The sequence below is a fragment of the Bos taurus genome, chromosome 2 (genome assembly GCF_002263795.3).
Source record: "Bos taurus isolate L1 Dominette 01449 registration number 42190680 breed Hereford chromosome 2, ARS-UCD2.0, whole genome shotgun sequence".
Classification (NCBI taxonomy): Eukaryota; Metazoa; Chordata; class Mammalia; order Artiodactyla; family Bovidae; genus Bos; species Bos taurus.
In genome coordinates this window covers 105944259-105962784 of record NC_037329.1, presented here as the reverse complement: position 1 = coordinate 105962784, position 18526 = coordinate 105944259, and the positions used below count along the sequence as shown (strand labels likewise).

The window sequence follows — 18526 nt, the reverse complement described above, 5'->3', positions numbered from 1 at the left end:
CATGGAGGAATTATTTGAAACTTGAGGGACGAGGGGGCACTTCAGAGCACGTCTTTTCCCTTCCCTCGCTCCCTCTGTCCAGAGGGTAAGTGTCTGCTGGGCAGGTGTTTCTCCTGTGTGGCTCCCTGCTGGACCTGGGGAGAGGGTGGTGGGCAGCTTCTGGGCGCAGGGGCCAGGGTCTGCTCTGGACCTGGACTGGGGAAGGGTGTGTGGCTTTGTGGGGCTGTGGCCAGCAGTGTGCTGCCTATGGGAGCAGATGGAGCCGACCTGGCCACCTCCCTCCTGGACTCGCTGCTCTGGGACACGGAGGAGCTGCCGCCTCAAATCTGAGGGGTGGCTGCATACGTAGGAGGGGGGCCAGTGTATCTGAGCCAGCCTCACTCTTTGGTGTAATGGTTCATGGTGGAAGAGGATGGGGTGGGCAGAAGGCATGTGGTGGAGGCGTTGACTAGCCCCTGAAACATTCCCACTTACTCAGGATAGCACTCCCAACTCCCCAGGTCTGTGACCTGAACTTTGTGGAACCCTCCCCACCCCAGGGCTGACCTCCTGTGGGCTGCCATTCATGGCTTTCTCCTAACTTTGCCAGGACTCTTGGCGGCTCGACAGTCCCCCTGGCCAGGGATCTGATCTGCGAGTGTCCAGGCGGGTGCCCTGGCCTGGCAGAGAGGGACCTGGGTCGCTGTGGGCTCGGGAGCTATTTTTACCATCCGGAGTGTGCCTGTGATAGCCGCTGCCTGGACAGGCCGAGGGCGGGGAGTGGGAGTGCCAGGCTCTGCCCCTAGTGCCTGGCGTGGGAGCCGAAGGCCAGGCTGGAGTCAGGAGGCTGGCCCTGCAAGTTCACTTTCACCTCGTGGAAGTGGACGGGCCTGTGACGGGGCAGGTCACTCACTCTGCAGGCCGGGTCCCTCGGGCCTGAAGTAAAGGCCACCAGGAGGTTTCCTGTCCCTGCTCCCTCTCTCTGGAGGAATTCAAGTTAAGATGGTATCTGTGTAAAGAGTGTGGGTCCTTCCTGAGGAGAGCCTGGGGACACGTCTATCATCACCGCTTGACCAAGTCCCGTGTCTTATATGGTGAGGCTCTTAGGCCGCAGTCACAGCTGTAGAGTACCCCCCGCCCCCCCCAGGCTCCTCCGGCCATCTTCACCTTGAAGCGCCATCAGGGGGAAGAGCACTCAATTTGGAGGCAGGCAGGCAGGCAAGTCTGTATGCCCTCTGCTCTGGGTGACCTTGGGGGTTTCCCAGAGCCTGTGGAACAAATGAGGGGGGCTGGGCAATGGATTAACTGAGCCTTTGAGGCCCTTCAGCTCTCCAGATCTCCTGGCTTTTAAAACGCTCTTTTGGCTCAGCCGACTTTCTTGATCCCTCTCAGACCTCCGTTCTGCTGCCTCTGAGCGCCGGCTGAGAGCCGTGGGGCAGTAGCCTCGGGTGGGAGGGGGCTCTAGTTTCTGTTTCTGCTTGAATGCTGGCTTTCTCCGTCTTCTGAGATTCGGATGGGACTGCGTTTGGACGCGGGGCTTAGCGCCTTCCTCGTTCTTTCCTACCTCAGCAGATTGGGGGGTGGCGGCCAGTTGTGGATCCGCCCTGGGTCCACAGAGGCGGGTTTGGGGGGACCTTGGTGAGGCCCCTTGTGCAGGGAACAGAGCCACATGTGAGAAAAGTGACAGAAACCCTGGGAAGAAGCTCGTTCTCTTCTCTCCACTCTCGGAAAGTGCAGTAGGTTCCCTGTGAGTGCTGCTAAGCGAGAAGAAAGACAGGTGTCTGTCTGGCTTCCTGGACTCATCTGTCCCTGCCCTCAGTGCTTGTCCCTGTGGCCCCCGTGGACTCTTCCCAGGGTGAACCTACGTCCCTCAGGCTGCACCTGTCGCCTGCCCTCTTTGTCTCTCAGAGGCCGTGCCTCCTTTCTATGGTTCCCCTTCAGAGACTCGGGTCTTCTCTTCAGCCCCTAATTCTGAAGCTCTTCAGATCCCCTGAGGAAGCCCATTCCCATGTAGGAAAGTTCCAGAACTCTCTGCGAGCTGTTTTGAACAAAGGGTGACCTCAGGCCCTGGCTGGCTCTGAGGGGTTGTGTGTGTGTCAGGGTGGGGTGGGGTGGGGAGGGGGAGTGGTCAGCATGGGTGGAGGCCAGCGCTGTCACAGAAGGGCCGCAGGAGGCCACACTTGAGCCATGGAGCTGAGGTTTCCCACAGCCCTCTCCATCGCCGGCCCTTCCTCACTCTCACATCTGCCCTGGGGCGGCTGCAGCTTGGCGTGTTGCTCTGGGCTGGGCTCCTTCTCCAGCTCCTGCCGCTAGAAGGTTTGCCTTTTTTGCATGTCCTCCCTTTTCTCCTGAATGGAGCCCGGTGTTCCCCACAGAAGTCCAGATGCTGGGGGTGGACCCCCAGAAGCAGCACCCTAACTGTCATAGGCATATGTCTTAATTTAAGAAGCGTGTATGGACTCTGGGGTGTCCATCACCCCCTGAAATGATGTGCAGAGTTTGTATTTGTGTGTTTTTTGGGGGGTAATTCATCAGATACCCCCAGGGGATCTTGATTAAGAAAGTGAATGTCCACTGGACAGGGCTGGAGTGTGACTGAGGAGTCCAGTGAGGGATTCTGTGGGGTGGGCTCTGGCTCAGCCAATTTGCAGGGACCTCCATGGGCGCAGCCTATGCTACCAGTTCTGTAGAACACCCTTCTCATGATATTTTTGCGGCAACGTGTCTCTTCCCGTTCAGGGAAGCTTGGGGTCCACCTTGAATCCATAATTTTCTACTTCTCTGGCTAGCAGTGGAAGAAGAGCATCTCAGTGGCTTACAGGGGTATATAAAACTTTAATGTCATGCATTGGTTGCTCAGATGGTAAAGAATCTGCCTGCAATGCAGGGGACCCAGGTTCAATCCCTGGGTCAGAAAGATCCCTTGGAGGAGTGAATGGCTACCCACTCCAGTATTCTTGCCTGGAGAATTCCATGGACAGAGGAGCCTGGTGGGCTATAGTCCATGGGGTCGCAAAGTGACAGACAGGACTGAGTGTCTGAGCATGAATGTCCTGCAAGAAGCACTGATGGAACCTCTAACGTGTACCAGACCCTGCATTCTGTAGGGCCATCCTGTATAGCTATGTGAGTTGTGCATTGAATTGTGTGCCTTCTTCACATACACCACGTTATGAATCGTACTGTCTGGGAACTAGGTACCGGAGGATGGAGGGAAAGAGGCAAAGGCCTTCCTCAAGGAGTTTAGTGGGGAAAACAAGCATGGGCAATAATATTGACCATCTGGTGTGACCAGTGTTACAGTCATGGGAACAGGGCAATGGGAATTTAAAAAGTTTATCTGGGTCTGGAGGACTGTAGGAAAGGGGGAAGGCCGAGGGAGGCTTCCCAGAGAGGTTCAAACTGAGCCTCCAGGAGGAAGAAGAGGTTTGCCAGGGAGGTTGACAGTTGTGGGAGCAGGATAGGGAAGGGACTTTTAGGAGAGCGAACAGCATGTTCGAGGCGCAAGGTGGGAAAGAACATATAAATAGTAAGAGTACCGTGGGGCGTGGTTGGAGTATCGAGGACAGTGAAGATGAGGCTTCAAAAGGCAGGCAGGGGCCAGATGATAAAAGGTCTGCATGTGTGAGGAGGCGGGGGGATTGGGCCTTACTTTGTGGGTGATGAGGGGTGTAAAACGGAGACAAGAGAGGTTAGTGTGCCTGGAGGTTTCAGGCCCAGCTCAAGGTGCTCAGTTCCTGAATCTTGTCACTCTGCAAACCTATCAGTAAGCCTCTGAGTCTTCACCTGATGGGCTGGGAGGCCAGGCTCCGCATGGTTTAAGTGGTTGAGTTGGCTGAGTTAGCTATTAAGATGGGGGTCTTCCTTCTGGGTGGTGGGTGTTTTTGGTGCAGGGGTGAGGAGGGAGGGGCTGCTTTTCCTCTGCTTTTTCTACAGAATCACATCCCTCTGGCCTCCCTGGTACCCTTCTTCTGGCATTCACGTGCCGCTTCTCAATAGCCCCAGCCCTAGTCCCGACCCACCTTCTCCTGTAGCTGGGGAAGAGGTTGTAGCTAAAGGGTTAACATGCCCAGAACTTGCTCCCCTGGCTACCTCCTGGCCAAGCCTCAGTGTTTGTCAGAGCTCACCTACCTCCCTGACACACATGGTTTTTGATGCCTCATTCCCACGTTTAAAGTGCTGAGTCCTCTCGGCTTGCTGGGGCCCCCGCCTGCCTCTAAACCACCTGTGTCTGGGGTGGGCACCGTGCCCCTTCCTGTTGGCAGCGCATTGATTTTCCTCCACGTTGGTTGGTCATCACTGCTCTGGGTAATGTCTTTTAATGAATTGTTCTTCTGCTGGATGTGGACCCAAAGGACTTCTTATCACGAAGGGCCCTGTCCTAAAGACCTTAATAAATCACTCATGGTGCACAGCAGGCTTGCTGTGGGACATGGAGGGGATCTGTCCTCGCTGAATCACTTTCCTGCAGTCCACTAGGCTGGTACCCTTTGTTTTTCCTGGTTGGCCTGTCTGTGCCGACATCTAAACAAATGAGCTCTCCCCACTTGACATTAGTGAGAGAAGCGAAGGTCCTTAACCTCAGGGCTCAAAACGCTGGCCACCTGGGTCAAGGTTACTCAAGAGGTGACCCAGAAGCTGCTGGGAGCTAGTTTTAATGCTGATTCTTGGTCCTGCCCTAGATCTATGAGTAAAAATCTTTGGAGATAAGGCCCTGGAATCTACGTTGTTTTTTGTTTTTTTTTTTTAACAATCCTCGGAGGAGATTCTTATGAACGTGAAAATCAGACAACTGTCCAAACTCTTATCACCTTAGCATCCTGTGTTGATTTCTTTTGTTCCTTTTGAAACACAACAGATGGACGCATCTTTCCTTTCCAGGGGACTGGCCTGTTCTGTGCATCCAGCCCCGCTCGAACTCCCGCCGTTCACTGGAGGGAGCCTGGGGAGTAGGGAGTAGTCCACGTCCAGATCAGCTGGGGATTTTCCTCAGAGCTTTCCAGAAGCATGACACGCACATCTGAATTACGGCTGCCGTGGAATAGGGGCCCCTTGGTGCAGCCGAGCTCAGCATTGAGGGTGGAGCCCAGGGCTTGGAGCAGCTGCTGGGAAGAGCGAGGTGTGGTCAGACAAAACAAGCAGGGCCTGGAAGGGACTGTGGACTTCACTTCCCTAGAGAAGTGGGCAGGAAGTCCAGTCTGGTCTGGGCTGGGGACCTGGGAGATCTCCCCTCTCTGGGCTGCCCATACCTTGTATTTCCCCCTTCTGCTCCATTGTCACCCATCTCAACACCCATGGGCCCATCTGTATCCCCTGTCCCCTCCCACTGCGGGTCCAACTCCCTCTCCTCTGAGATGCTTTTACCTGAGTTGGCCACGCCCATGACAGCTGCTGGGACTTGAAGATGCATCTGGTGGCTCCCTAGCTTGAGAGCCTTGAAGCCAGCTTCCCTCACCACTCCAGTTCCCTGTCCTCCTCCCCCACTATTTCAGTCCTCCCCTTTGCTCTGGCCGCCTCTCTCTTTTGCCCTTCCTGCCTTAATAGATTGAAACCGACATGTTCCGGCTCCTTGTGGTCCTGGTAAATAGCTCTTAATGTGGCCGTGGTCGATGGGGCGAAGGGGGTGGTGAGTGTGTTGTGGCAGGGGGACGGGGCACTTCCCTTCATCTCTGATGGGAGCAGCACGTGTTTGTGCCTCGTGGGTTGTGCTGGTGGTGCACTAGGGTTTCAGTTGAACCCTCCTGGGGCTGACAGACCTGGGTTGGGCCCAGGTGTCCTCTCTTAATTTGAAAAGGAAGATGACCCATTGAAAGTGTAGAACAGCCTGGAGCGTGCTGCCAGCCCTGGGCGTCAGGAGCAGCCAGCCCCTTCTTTGAGGACAGAAATAGACATTTCCATTTGTGCTTAGCAAATAGGATTCAATTAAACAGCTTCTACTTCTTCGATTTTCTTACTAAGCCCCAGTGGCCTGGCAGTTATCCTGTTGTTGTTCTTGCAAACAGTAGCCCACACTGGGGTAGATGACATGACAGAAGAAGTTTAATATTGGCATTTTCAAAGTCGGTGGAGAGTGGGGTTGGCCCAAATGGGCCAAGATATCGGGCAGTGGTGATCAGTGTGAATTCTCCCTTTCTGTCTTGGGAGATGCTTTCTTATCTGTCTTGCCAAAAACTCTTCTTTGGTGGAGCCTAGGGACATCCTGGACTGGGTGTGCTTTTTCCTGGAAGGAAAAAGCCTCAGGCCTGCACTGGTTTGCACCCAAGGGGTCTCGTTGCCTTCTGAGTGTAATTGGGAGGCCGTGGGACACTTCACCTTTAACTCCTCTCCCCCCTTCCTGGACTGTGTACATATGGACCTGGGGAATTAGGGGGTTCGGGGGATGGAAGAGATCTCTAGTCCAGGAGGAATACTCTGTCATCTCACAGTGTGGGCTGCAGAGTGGGGCCAGGGCTCAGGAAGGGGCCAGCAGCTTTCCTTTCCAGGTGAGAAGGAAGGACAGCTCTTCAGATTCCCAGTAAGTGGTGTGAGGGGCCCATCCTTGTGCGAACCTTCCCCTCCCCTGCCCCCAACCCTTCTCCACCAAGATCTGAGTGGATGAGAACCTTCTGTCTGTAATACTTTTGTCCTCTGGAAACAGCCAGCCGAGTCTCTGTTTTGTGAGTGTAGCACGGAGCCCGGTTCTTTGGAAGGACAGGGCACGAGGGGCAGCCTCTCAACTGCATTTCGGCCGGGTTAGGGATGATCCAGGGCTTCCCAGGTGGCTCAGCAGTAAAGAACCTGCCTGCCAATGCAGGAGACACAAGTTCATTCCCTGGGTCAGGAAGAGCCTCTGGAGGAGGAACTGGCAACCTGCTCCAGTGTTCTTGCCTAGAGAATCGCCTGGACAGAGGAGCCTGGCAGGCTGCAGTCCACGAGGTTGCAAAGAGTCGGACACGACTTAGCGACTAAACAACAACAACAGGGATGATGCCAGGCGAGTCGGGAGAGGCAACGTGTGCACAGCTGCGTCTCAGTAGCACTAAGGGCAGGCTGTCGGAGAATCGGACCTTTCTCTGCCGAAACCCCATGTTAGTTCAGACCAGTGCCATCCCCGTAAACCTTCGGCTGTGGCAGCACTCTGGCCCAGTGTCACTTGGGGCCTGCTGCTGGCTGAGGTCCCAAAGCCCCAGGGAGAACTGGGGGCAGAGAGACGCTTCTGGAGAGTTACGTGAACGGGCAGCGCCTCCAGCCCCCAGGGGTGTGTGTGCACGATGGGCCTCCTCGAGCATCTCAGTGCTGGTGCTTGGGTGACGTCATTTGGTTGGCCTGTGGTTTGTGTGTGTGTATGTTGATCAGGATGTTCCTGTTTTGTGGTCGTCTGATCACTTGTTTTTGGCCGTGGGCTTCTGTATGAGTGTTTATTTTTAGAGGTTGCCACTTCTGGCCTGAGGGCTAGTCCTTGGGCATGGTAGGAGCTTGTATTTTCTTAAATGTTTGTGGCTTTAAATTTAAGTACTTATTTTGGGGTTTTGCTGCTTTTTTGTGTGTTTTTTCCTAAGGGTGTGTTTGTGTGTGTGTGTGTGTGTGTGAGGTATAACAGTGTAGAATAATAAGTTATGTGGTCTTCAAAGTTCTGATTTACTTTTAATTTACTTTTATTTTAAATTTTAAATTAGTTCTGACTTAAAATCCCAGCTTTACCAGGTACTGCATGCATGCATGCTTAATTGTTCAGTTGTGTTGGACTCTTTGCACCCCCATGGACTGTAGCCACCAGGCTCCTCTGTCCACGGGGATTCTCCAGGTAAGAATACTGGAGTGGGTTGCCATGCCCTCCTCCAGGGGATCTTCCCAACCCAGGGATCGAACCTGCATCTCTTACGCCTCCTGCGCTGCCAGGTGGGCTCTTTACTACTAGCACCACCTGAGAAGCCCTGCCGGGTACTATGTTTCTGCAAACACGTGGTTTCACCTTTCCGAGTGTCAGTTTCTCCATCTTTAAAATAAGCATAACAGCCCCAATTCACAGGATTAGAAATAATGTATGTGTAAATGGAGCAAGGCGTTCCCTGCATGTTAGCTGATAATATTAGCATTTGTGTGTTTGTATCCACACTCGCTCTTTCTGACTGAGGGTGCCTGTCTGGTGCACTCCACGAGTGCCTGTGTCTGGGGGTTTGATTTGGGTGATTTCTGGTGGGAATGTGTGTCTCTGGATGTCTTTGTGTCTGGTTTTCTGCGTGTGACTGTTGGTGTCTGGGCTGGAGTCTCTGCAGTGTTTGGGAGGGGGCTTTCTTTTCTTGCCAGTTGAGGGCCTGCCTTGGAGTGGGGGAAGGGGAGGGGTGTGTGTGTGTGTGTGTGTGTGTGTCTGAAGGCTGGAAGCTGGGCTGCTAACTGTACAGGGTGTGAAATCACTGAGTTCCTCTGGGCGGGGAAGTTCTTCGCTCCTGAGTCAGCCCTTTGGCCTCCCGCCACCCAGCGCTCACTTTTTCCTTTCAGAGAAAGTATTGCTCATGGGGCCCCCAGAGTATCTGCGGACAAAATGACATAGGGGTCACCTCTCCCTGAAGAAGACCTCTGCCTTTGTGTTCTCCATCCCTAAGCTGTTCCCTCTACTCCTGGCCCCTGAAGCTCCTTTCCAGAACCCCCATGGGCCCTGGCATTCAGAGGGAAACTGTTCTCTTCTAACACCAGTCCTGCTGGCTTTACTGAGCTCCAGCCTGGCCCAGCCCCTGCGGGTCTTTGGGAAGTGAGTGCAATGCCAGAGCCAGGCTTTGAACTGGGGCATCTTGACCCCAGGTCTCCTGACCAATCTGGGGCTCCACTGCCTGGCCCTGGCCCTGGGTGCTGGGGAGGCTCTGCTCAGAAGCCTTGGGAAGGGGTCCGTTTGTCCTTTCTGCCACTTTGGCTCTATCTCTGGGGGTTGAGAGGATTCCCTTTGGAGATGCTGAAGGTGGTACATGGTGGGGGCTACCCCTACGAGTCTGCCAGCCTGGCTGGCGGTGCCTGCCCAGGCTGGCCACACAGCCCTCATGTGACCCTCCTACTCCGCACAGGAGGGTTTAGCGGCTACCGGTGGGAGGGACCCAACCCAGCCTGGCCGCAGTCAGCGACCACCTCCCACTATGGCCATGACCCCAGTGGTATGTTCTGCTCTCAGCAAATTCCCTTTGGGGGTCCAGGGAAGGGAAGCTCTCAGATGCTTTCCTTGGGAGAATGGAGGATGTCCCACCTCCCACTGATGTCTGCTCTCTGTCTCTCCTCTGGTCCCTCTCTTGTAGAGGTTGTGGGCCATACCCAGGGACCCCTGGACGGGAGCCTGTATGCCAAGGTGAAGAAGAAGGACTCCTTGCACGGCAGCACTGGGGCTGTCAACGCCACGCGGCCCGTGCTGTCAGCCACCCCCAATCACGTGGAGCACACCCTCTCCGTGAGCAGTGACTCGGGCAACTCCACAGCCTCCACCAAGACAGACAAGACCGATGAGCCTGCCCCCGGCCCTGCCAGTGCCCCTGCTGCCCTGAGTCCCGAGGAGAAGCGTGAGCTGGACCGCCTGCTCAGTGGCTTTGGCTTGGAGCGGGAGAAGCAAGGCGCCATGTACCACCCTCAGCATCTCCGGTCCCGCCCAGTGGGAGGCCCTGCTGCCCCTTCCTCTGGCCGCCACATCGTCCCGGCCCAGGTTCACGTCAACGGTGGGGCCTTAGCGTCCGAGCGGGAGACAGACATCCTGGATGATGAGCTGCCCAACCAGGATGGGCATAGCGTGGGCAGCATGGGCACCCTGTCCTCCCTGGATGGAGTCACCAACACAAGTGAGGGTGGCTACCCGGAGGCCCTCTCCCCGCTGACCAACGGTCTGGACAAGCCCTACCCCATGGAACCTATGGTCAACGGTGGGGGCTACCCCTATGAGTCTGCCAGCCGGGCAGTCTCTGCCCAGGCTGGCCACACAGCCCCCATGAGACCCTCCTACTCCACACAGGAGGGTTTAGCTGGCTACCAGCGGGAGGGACCCCACCCAGCCTGGCCACAGTCAGCGACCACCTCCCACTATGGCCATGACCCCAACGGTATGTTTCGCTCTCAATCCTTTCCTGAAACGGAGCCCCAGCTGCCCCCAGCTCCAGCCCGTGGTGGGAGCAGCCGGGAGGCTGTGCAGAGGGGTCTGAATTCCTGGCAGCAGCAGCAGCAACAGCAGCAGCAGCAGCAGCAGCCTCGCCCACCTCCTCGCCAACAGGAAAGAGTCCACTTGGAGAGCCTTGGGCTCAGCAGGCCCAGCCCCCAGCCACTAGCAGAGCCCCCCATGTCTGGCCTCCCTGAGTTCCCTCGCGCAGCCTCCCAGCAGGAGATCGAGCAGTCCATCGAAGCCCTCAATATGCTGATGCTCGATTTGGAACCAGCCACGGCGGGCGCCCCCCTACACAAGTCCCAGAGCGTGCCTGGGGCCTGGCCAGGGGCTTCTCCGCTCTCTTCCCAGCCCTTCTCTGGCTCCTCTTGCCAGTCCCACCCACTGACCCAGTCCAGATCTGGCTACATCCCCAGTGGGCATTCCTTGGGAACCCCTGAGCCAGCCCCCCGGGCCCCCCTGGAGTCTGTTCCCACTGGCAGGCCTTACTCACCTTATGATTATCAGCCATGTCCAACTGGGCCCAACCAGAGTTACCATCCAAAGAGCCCGGCCACCTCCTCCTCGTCTTCCTTCCTTCCAACCACCCAGAGCTCTGTGGGGCCTCAGCAGCCCCCAGCCTCTCTCCCTGGCCTCACCACTCAGCCTCAGCTTCCACCAAAGGAGGTGACTTCAGACCCATCCCGAACTCCAGAGGAGGAACCATTGAACTTGGAAGGGCTGGTGGCCCACCGGGTGGCAGGTAAGAGTCTCAGGGGCTGTGAGTGCTGGATGTCCCCTCTTTATTCCCTCTACACTTTCCCTCTTTGGTCTTGGTTGGCTTTGCTAGGGGGAGGCACAGCCATCATGCCTCAGTGAGTGCCATTTTGGCCTGGGGAAGAGGCTTTTAGGAACCTACGTGCCACCCATCCCTTCCTGCATTCTGTGCCTGTTAGACTCCAAGCCAGGCCTTGTGGTTCAAAGATCAGTGTCTCAGGAGTTTTCAATCTAGTGAGGAAAGAGGTACACAGACAGATTATTCTAACAGAGTGCAGTGTGTGCTACAACAGAGATGGGGACCAAAGCCCCAGAGCCTGGGAAAGGAAGGCTTACCACTTAGGACAATCAGGGAAAGCTTCCTGGAGGTGGTGACTCTCGGACTGAGTACAGATTTTTCTAGGCAGAGATGAGATGCTCTCTGTAGCTGCCTGTAGTGGAGAAGGTTGAAGGGAGGCCTCTGTGGACTCCAGTTCCTTTTTTGGCCCTCCCAGAGGCATAACAATGTCTGAAAGGGTGCCCCAAAGCCCTTGGACTGTATCTGAGTGTTTAACCCTAGTGGGTCCTCTCAGGATATTTATGTCTCCAGGGAGGCCAAGATCCCCCTTCTTGTTCAGCTATCCTGCTAGTCCTTGCTTTAGGACCAGCTCTGTATGGGAAGCAGGCACTGAGAAACAGATCTCTCATTAGATTGAAAACTCCTGAGACACTGATCAACCTTCTCTACCAGAGAATGGACTTATCTTTCTGGAGAGAGGAGACAGAGTGGGGCAACCAGACAGGTTTACTGGGGAGATAAAGGCAAGAAATGGCAGAGTGTCCAGGCCATGTTGCAAGGAACAGGAAGGACCTACCTTCACTTTGTCCGAAGCCTATAACCATTCCAGGGGGATAGCTAAACTGGGTCGGAAATCCTATGAGCCAGCTTTATCGTAGGGGTGAAGCCCAGGCGGGGGTGGACCAGAGCCTGGGGTGAGGGGGACCTTGGGCCAAGCCCCTCAGATGACAGGGTGGTAGGAGGTCAGAAGACGAGCCTGGGCAGCTGAGTCTGCCTTCTGTCCCTTTTCCTAAATTTAGGGGAAGCTGAGTCACCATGCCAGCTGCAAGGAGGGAGACGCCCTTCTTGGGGATGGACAGTTGGTTTAGGGAGGGAGCTGGGGCCAGGCCAGTTGGCTTTTGGGCTGAGTCCAGGATCTGGTGTGGGGAACATGGATGCCCTGCTTCTATACTTCGGAGCAGAACACAGCCCCCCGTTCAACTATGGGTAACTTGAAATTGGTCATAATGGCAGTATTCACACTATGGAAATTGGCAGTTAAGGGCTTCACCTTCCCTGGAGATCTGGTCTAGCAACACATCATCAGCTTTACCCAAGGGTCAAAGGATAAGATGAGTAGCTCTATAACCTGAGGGGCAAAATGCTCCTTGGGGTGGTCCCCAAGGGACCGCCATCTTCTATTTTTGTCCACATCCGGGCCACTAAGATAAGGAATACTTGGCTTGTCAGTAGAAACCATTTTATTCCTGGTTTTGTTGAAGGGAAAGGAATGGGCTCTCTCAATGTTTTACAGAGTTGGGGTGGTGGCCTGAGGAATAGTGACACACCAATCTAATGATGGGCAGTATCCAAAGAAATTTACCCTGATTCTGTGACTGGACTGGTCTTAGGTGTCTCTAGAGGTACAAATTTCAATGGGTTTTGGAAATCAGATGTGGATCTTATCCTTAAAGAGTCTAGAGTTTAGTAAGGGGAAAAAAGAACTAGAACTTTAAAATGAAGTTATTTATAATAAGAGAAGAAGAGAAGTATGAAGTATCTAAAGTGAGTAGGATGAGTTTCCTCCCCCTCCCAGAACCCTTCCGTGTAGCTCAAGAGGAAGCCATACTTTAGTGGTCCCAGAAGGATGTCCATCTTACAGTGGCTCTCCGCTCAGCCTTTTCTCTCCTACAAGTTTCTGAGGTCTTGCCTCTCAGCCTCCATATCCTGTAGCTGCTCAGCTTTTGGCTGCCAAGAAGTCATAGGGAAGGAGGGATATTACTGGCACAGTATCTGTGTCCCCCAACCCTACTGTCATCTCCACCAACTCTGAGTGACTCCATCAGGAGAAGGGCTAAGATGTATAGAAGGGACAGTTACATTTGGTCCCTAGGGCTTCAGAAGGTCTCTTTGGTCCATGCCCTCTCATGACCAGTATTTCTTATGTCAGCAGATCTTGCTTGCACAACTTCTTCAGTAGCCCTTCAGGATATCTGCAGTGCTTGTTGTAGATAAAGATGCACCAGCAGGATTAATTTGTAAAACAGTCTTGGAGCCAAAGGATAGACTTTCAGCACTACCTCTTTCTTCTCATTCTGTATTCTTCTGCAAGGAGCTGGAGTATAAGCTTCCACATGAGTAACCTAGGAAGCTCAGATCCGAGCAGAACCTCTATATGGTCATGAATATGATCTAGTTTCTTCTGGCCGTTCACCCTCAGGTCTGCCTGTTACTCCTTGGCTGTCCTCTGTACTTCAATTCATGCCACTGTGATCCAACTACTACTTATGTCTTATTTCAGCTTAGCTCTCAGAGAATGTCAGAGTAGTTTTCTTAACTTGATAAACAGTAGATACCAGGAGCCTGAAGCACATATCACACTTTCTTGTGAAACATTAGAAGCATTCCCATTACACCAGGGATAAAATAAAGATGATTGTTATCACGGCTATCATTTAACATTGTATTGGCTATCCTAGCCAGTGCAATAAGACACGAAAAAGAAATAAGAGTCAGAGTTGTTGAGTCCAATCAGTTTTCATATGATCCCGATTCTGTGCCTGCACTGATCTCAGGTGTCTCTAAAGGTAGAGGTTTCAATGCATGTTGGAAATCAAATGTGGATCTTATCCTTAAGGAGTCTAGAGTTTAGTAAGGGGAAAAAGAACTAGACCTTTAAAATGAAGTTATTTGCAATAAGAGAAATATGAAGAAAAGTTCTGTGGGACTGAAGAAAAAAGAAAGATCACTATCAGGTAGAGAGACTGGGGAGGCTCTGTGTTGAGTATATATTTTAAACAGAGCCTTGGAAGATAGGAGTTTGAAATGCATGAGATTATTGGAAAAGGAAGGCTCATAATGAAGCTAGGAAGTCATAGGATGTATTTGAGGAATGGAGTGGATTGAAAGCAGATAGGCTGTGTAGTAGAGAGTCAAGAAAGGAGCCTGGGGCTTGCGTCTGGTTGGTTTTAAATGTCAGACAGAGAAGCTTGAATCTTAGCTAGTGGAAGTGAAGGAAGCCATTACTGTGTTTTAGGAAAGGATGCCATGGTCAGAGCTGTAGTTTAGGAAGATGTATCTGGTGGGTCTGGGGAGGAAGGATACAAAAGGGGAGAGACTTTAAGCTGGGAGATGCTAGGAGCTTATTGGCTAACCTAGGTGATGGGGACTGAATTAGGGTGCTGGCCATGGAAATGAAAAAGAAGAGCTGAGGGCAGGGATGCTGTAGTGGGATGAGAACCAACACATCTACAAGTTGATTGGGTGTAGTAAGTGAAGAGGAGGGAGATATCAAAGATAATTCTGAGGCTCCATAAATAGAAACAGAATGTTTGTTCCGTTAACAAGCCAGAAGTTAGGAGGAGGAGCAGTTTGGTGTAAGATGAAGATCTCAGTGTTACTTATGTTGAATTTGAGTGACAGTGGAGGCTCCAGATAGAGATGTATGGAAGGCAATTGGACATCTGGAATTGGACCTGAAAGAGTGGAAAGAGCTATAGATTTGGGAGTCCTCCTCGCAAAGATGAAGGTTAACGCTTTGGGCATGGATGAAATCTCTCTATATCAGAAGGCATGGAGAGAAAAGAACTTAGAATGAAATGGCTGTGAGGGAATGGAAGCCATGCAGGGCCTTGAGAACGAATGTTCCGGGCAGGGAGAAGACACTGAGACAGTGGGTCATCATAGAAGTCAGAATTGTAAAGGGTTCCCAGGAGGTTAACAACGTCACTGTGGAGCAATCACGAAGAGGAAGACTCGGGAAAACTCACTGGGCTTGCCAGTTAGGTGGCCTCAGGGGTTTCAAAGGCGTATTTTCAGTAGAGTGGTGATGACGGAAGCCAGACTGAGGGATTGAGGAGTGAGAGATGAGAGAGTGCAGACAGTACATCATCTATTCTTTTGAATGGTTTTGTGATAAAAGGGAAGAGGGTGGTAGCTAAAGAGGGTAGCAAGATACTGAGAGCTTCTTTGTGTGAATATAGGAGCCATGAGAGTTTTTAGAGGTGGAACAGAGAGAGGTTGAATACAGGGGAAGAGTGAGAAGAGAAAGATATAAGCGAGTGAGAAAGAAACTGATAGAGCAGGTCTCTTTACGTGAACCATGAACTTCCTGATGTTCAAGCTGGTTTTAGAAAAGGCAGAGAAACCAGGGATCAAATTGCCAACATCTGCTGGATCATGGAAAAAAGCAAGAGAGTTCCAGAAAAACATCTATTTCTGCTTTATTGACTATGCCAAAGCCTTTGACTGTGTGGACCACAATAAACTGTGGAAAATTCTGAAAGAGATGGGAATACCAGACCACCTGACCTGCCTCTTGAGAAACCTGTATGCAGGTCAGGAAGCAACAGTTAGAACTGGACATGGAACAACAGACTGGTTCCAAATAGGAAAAGGAGTACATCAAGGCTGTATATTGTCACCCTGCTTATTTAACTTGTATGCAGAGTACATCATGAGAAACGCTGGACTGGAAGAAACACAAGCTGGAATCAAGATTGCCGGGAGAAATCTCAATAACCTCAGATATGCAGATGATACCACCCTTATGGCAGAAAGTGAAGAGGAACTCAAAAGCCTCTTGATGAAAGTGAAAGTGGAGAGTGAAAAAGTTGGCTTAAAGCTCAACATTCAGAAAACTAAGATCATGGCGTTTGGTCCCATCACTTCATGGGAAATAGATGGGGAAACAGTAGAAACAGTGTCAGACTTTATTTTGGGGGGCTCCAAAATCACTGCAGATGGTGACTGCAGCCATGAAATTAAAAGATGCTTACTCCTTGGAAGGAAAGTTATGACCAACCTAGATAGCATATTGAAAAGCAGAGACATTACTTTGCCAACAAAGGTTCATCTAGTCAAGGCTATGGTTTTTCCTGTGGTCATGTATGGATGTGAGAATTGGACTGTGAAGAAAGCTGAGCCCTGAAGAATTGATGCTTTTGAACTGTGGTGTTGGAGAAGACTCTTGAGAGTCCCTTGGACTGCAAGGAGATCCAACCAGTCCATTCTGAAGGAGATCAGCCCTGGGATTTCTTTGGAAGGAATGATCTAAAGCTGAAACTCCAGTACTTTGGCCACCTCATGGGAAGAGTTGACTCATTGGAAAAGACTCTGATACTGGGAGGGATTGGGGGCAGGAGGACAAGGGGACAACAGAGGATGAGATAGCTGGATGGCATCACTGCTCAATGGACGTGAGTCTGGGTGAACTCCGGGAGTTGGTGATGGACAGGGAGGCCTGGCGTGCTGTGATTCATGGGGTCGCAAAGAGTCGGACACGACTGAGCGACTGAACTGAACTGAACTGAACTGAGGCTTAGGAGTAGATACCTGGGTAGATAATTTAGGCTCAACCAGGCGGTAAGGTAGGGGTTTCCCAGGTGGCACAATTGGTAAAGAATCCGCGTGCCAGTGCAGGAGATGCAAGAGATGCGGGTTCGCTCTCTGGGTCAGGAAGATCCTCTGGAGTAGGAAATGGCAACTCACTCCAGTATTCTTGCCTGGAGAATTCCGTGGACAGAGGAGCCTGGTGGGCTACAGCCCATGGGATTGAAAAGAGTCAGATACAATTGAGCACACATCTGAGCTGAGGAGGTAAGTTACCTCTTCATGAAATAAGAATAGAGAATGGATACACATATAGTCAAATATTGGTGTCAACTTTTGAGAGCCTGAATTAAGACTCAGTTTTTATATTTCATCATGGGAAAAGGAGACAAGATCAAGGTCCATTCTGTCATTCACTCAACAAGTGCTCCTTGTCTGTGCTACATGTTAGCCTAGGTAGGCTCTGGAGAAATGGTGGTAAACAAAAAAGATAAAGATTTTTTTTTTAAGAGGTAGAAATGGACAATAAACCAATAAGCAAATGCACATGTAATTTGTCAGATGGATGATAAGTGCCATAGAGATAAAGCAGTGAAGTGCCAGTGAAGGGTAAAGGGTGGTGGTGGGGTAGTTGGATGATCAGGGAGAAACTTTGTTGGGTAGGGAGGGAATGTGCCAGAGGAAATAGCAAGTGCAAAGCTTCCTGAGAGAAGGAAAAGTCAAGGTTTCTGGCTTGAGCAACTAAAGGATGGAGTGGCTCTTCTTTCAGATGGAGAAGAATGTGGGAAGAGCAGTCTTAGAGGTGATATCAGAAGTGTGATTTTGGCCACGTTACGTTTGAGATGCCCATGAACTGTTTAAGACAGTTGGATGCATGAGTCAGGAGTTTATGGGGGAGAGACTGGAGCTTAGGAATGTGGGAGATATCAGTCTGTGATGTCATGTGAAGTAAGAAACTGCATGATCTTACCAAGGGGTGAGCACAGACAGAGGGGAGGTTCTAGGATTGAGTTCTGGAGCATTGAGACATGAGGAGGAACCAGTAAAAACAAACAAACAAACTGATATGGAGCAGCTTTCGAAGTAGAGAAAACTCAAAAGGTATGGCTCTCTGGAAGCCAGAAAGAAGTGATACTGGCCACTGTGCAGCCCCTGGGGTGTGAGATGTATTGGAGTCAGCTGGGTTGAAGAAAAAGACATACCAGGTCCTTACAGTGCATCCAGGCAGGCTCATCTTAAGGACTTTTCAGTGGTGCCCAGCAGTTTGGGGCAGGAGTTGAAGTGGTTCCTAAGTGGCTCCCATGGAAGAGGATTACTAAGGAGGGTGTGATGGAAGAATAAAAGGCCAAGGAATGCCCTGATGCCTGGGGAGATGACTCTTGGACTGAGACTGGCAGGGTCACTGATGAATCCAGGGGGTGGGAGATGACCATGAGAGGAGGGAGGTCCTGGAACGAGGATGTGCTGACCATGAGGGTGGATGAGATGTGGAGCCAAAGGATTGAAATCTCCTGGTCCCAGGCTGGCACCTTCCTGCTCCACGCTGGGGTTAGGAAAGAGAGAGGTGAGTGGTGTCCTACTGGACTGCAGAACGTCCACCTGTCCTTTGGAGAAGTGAGACCCCAGATCCACCCTCTCTTCTTGTCTGACATCCTGCCTACCTTCCTCAAGTGTGTGGCCAGATTCTAGACTCAGAACACCAACTAATATTGATTTTTTTCTTTGTTTTTGTTTTGTTTTCGTCTTGTTAAATGCCTCGTCCCTGGCGTTCTTCGTGTGTTCCGTGTCCATCTGTCCCCTGTGCCGCGGGCGTGTTTCCTTCCTTGCCTGGTGTCCTCCTCTCCCCGCCTCCCTCGTTCCCCACCTCACCCCATGCTGCTTGCCTCCCCCCTGCCGGCTCCCCGGGGTGGGGGTGGGCAGCGTACAATGCCAGGCTGCAGGGCACTGGGCGGAGAGTCAGCTCCTGGCACCCTCCTCTCCACCGGCTCCGATCTTCCTCTCTCTCTGGTTGGTTCCTCTCCCTCTCCCCTCCTTTTATGACTCACCCTAACTCCCCTTTTCTCTCTCTTCCCTTCCAGACTTTGCCTACTTTCTTCCAC

The 18526-nt window shown here is 52.2% G+C and overlaps 1 protein-coding gene across 23 annotated transcripts in view; it reads left to right on the top strand.

Annotated features, from left to right (window-relative positions):
- TNS1 (tensin 1) overlaps positions 1 to 18526 on the top strand; it is a 266797-nt gene that overhangs the window by 206089 nt on the left and 42182 nt on the right. For 15 of the 23 annotated variants that reach the window (NM_001434864.1, NM_001434866.1, NM_001434863.1 and 12 more), the window contains one exon: positions 9240 to 10826. In NM_001434864.1, coding sequence (NP_001421793.1) covers positions 9240 to 10826 — 1587 coding nt within the window. Of the gene's footprint in view, positions 1 to 9239; positions 10827 to 18347; positions 18435 to 18526 lie in introns of all 23 variants that reach the window. The other 8 variants (XM_024999100.2, XM_024999090.1, XM_024999078.1 and 5 more) reach the window with 1 other exon arrangement.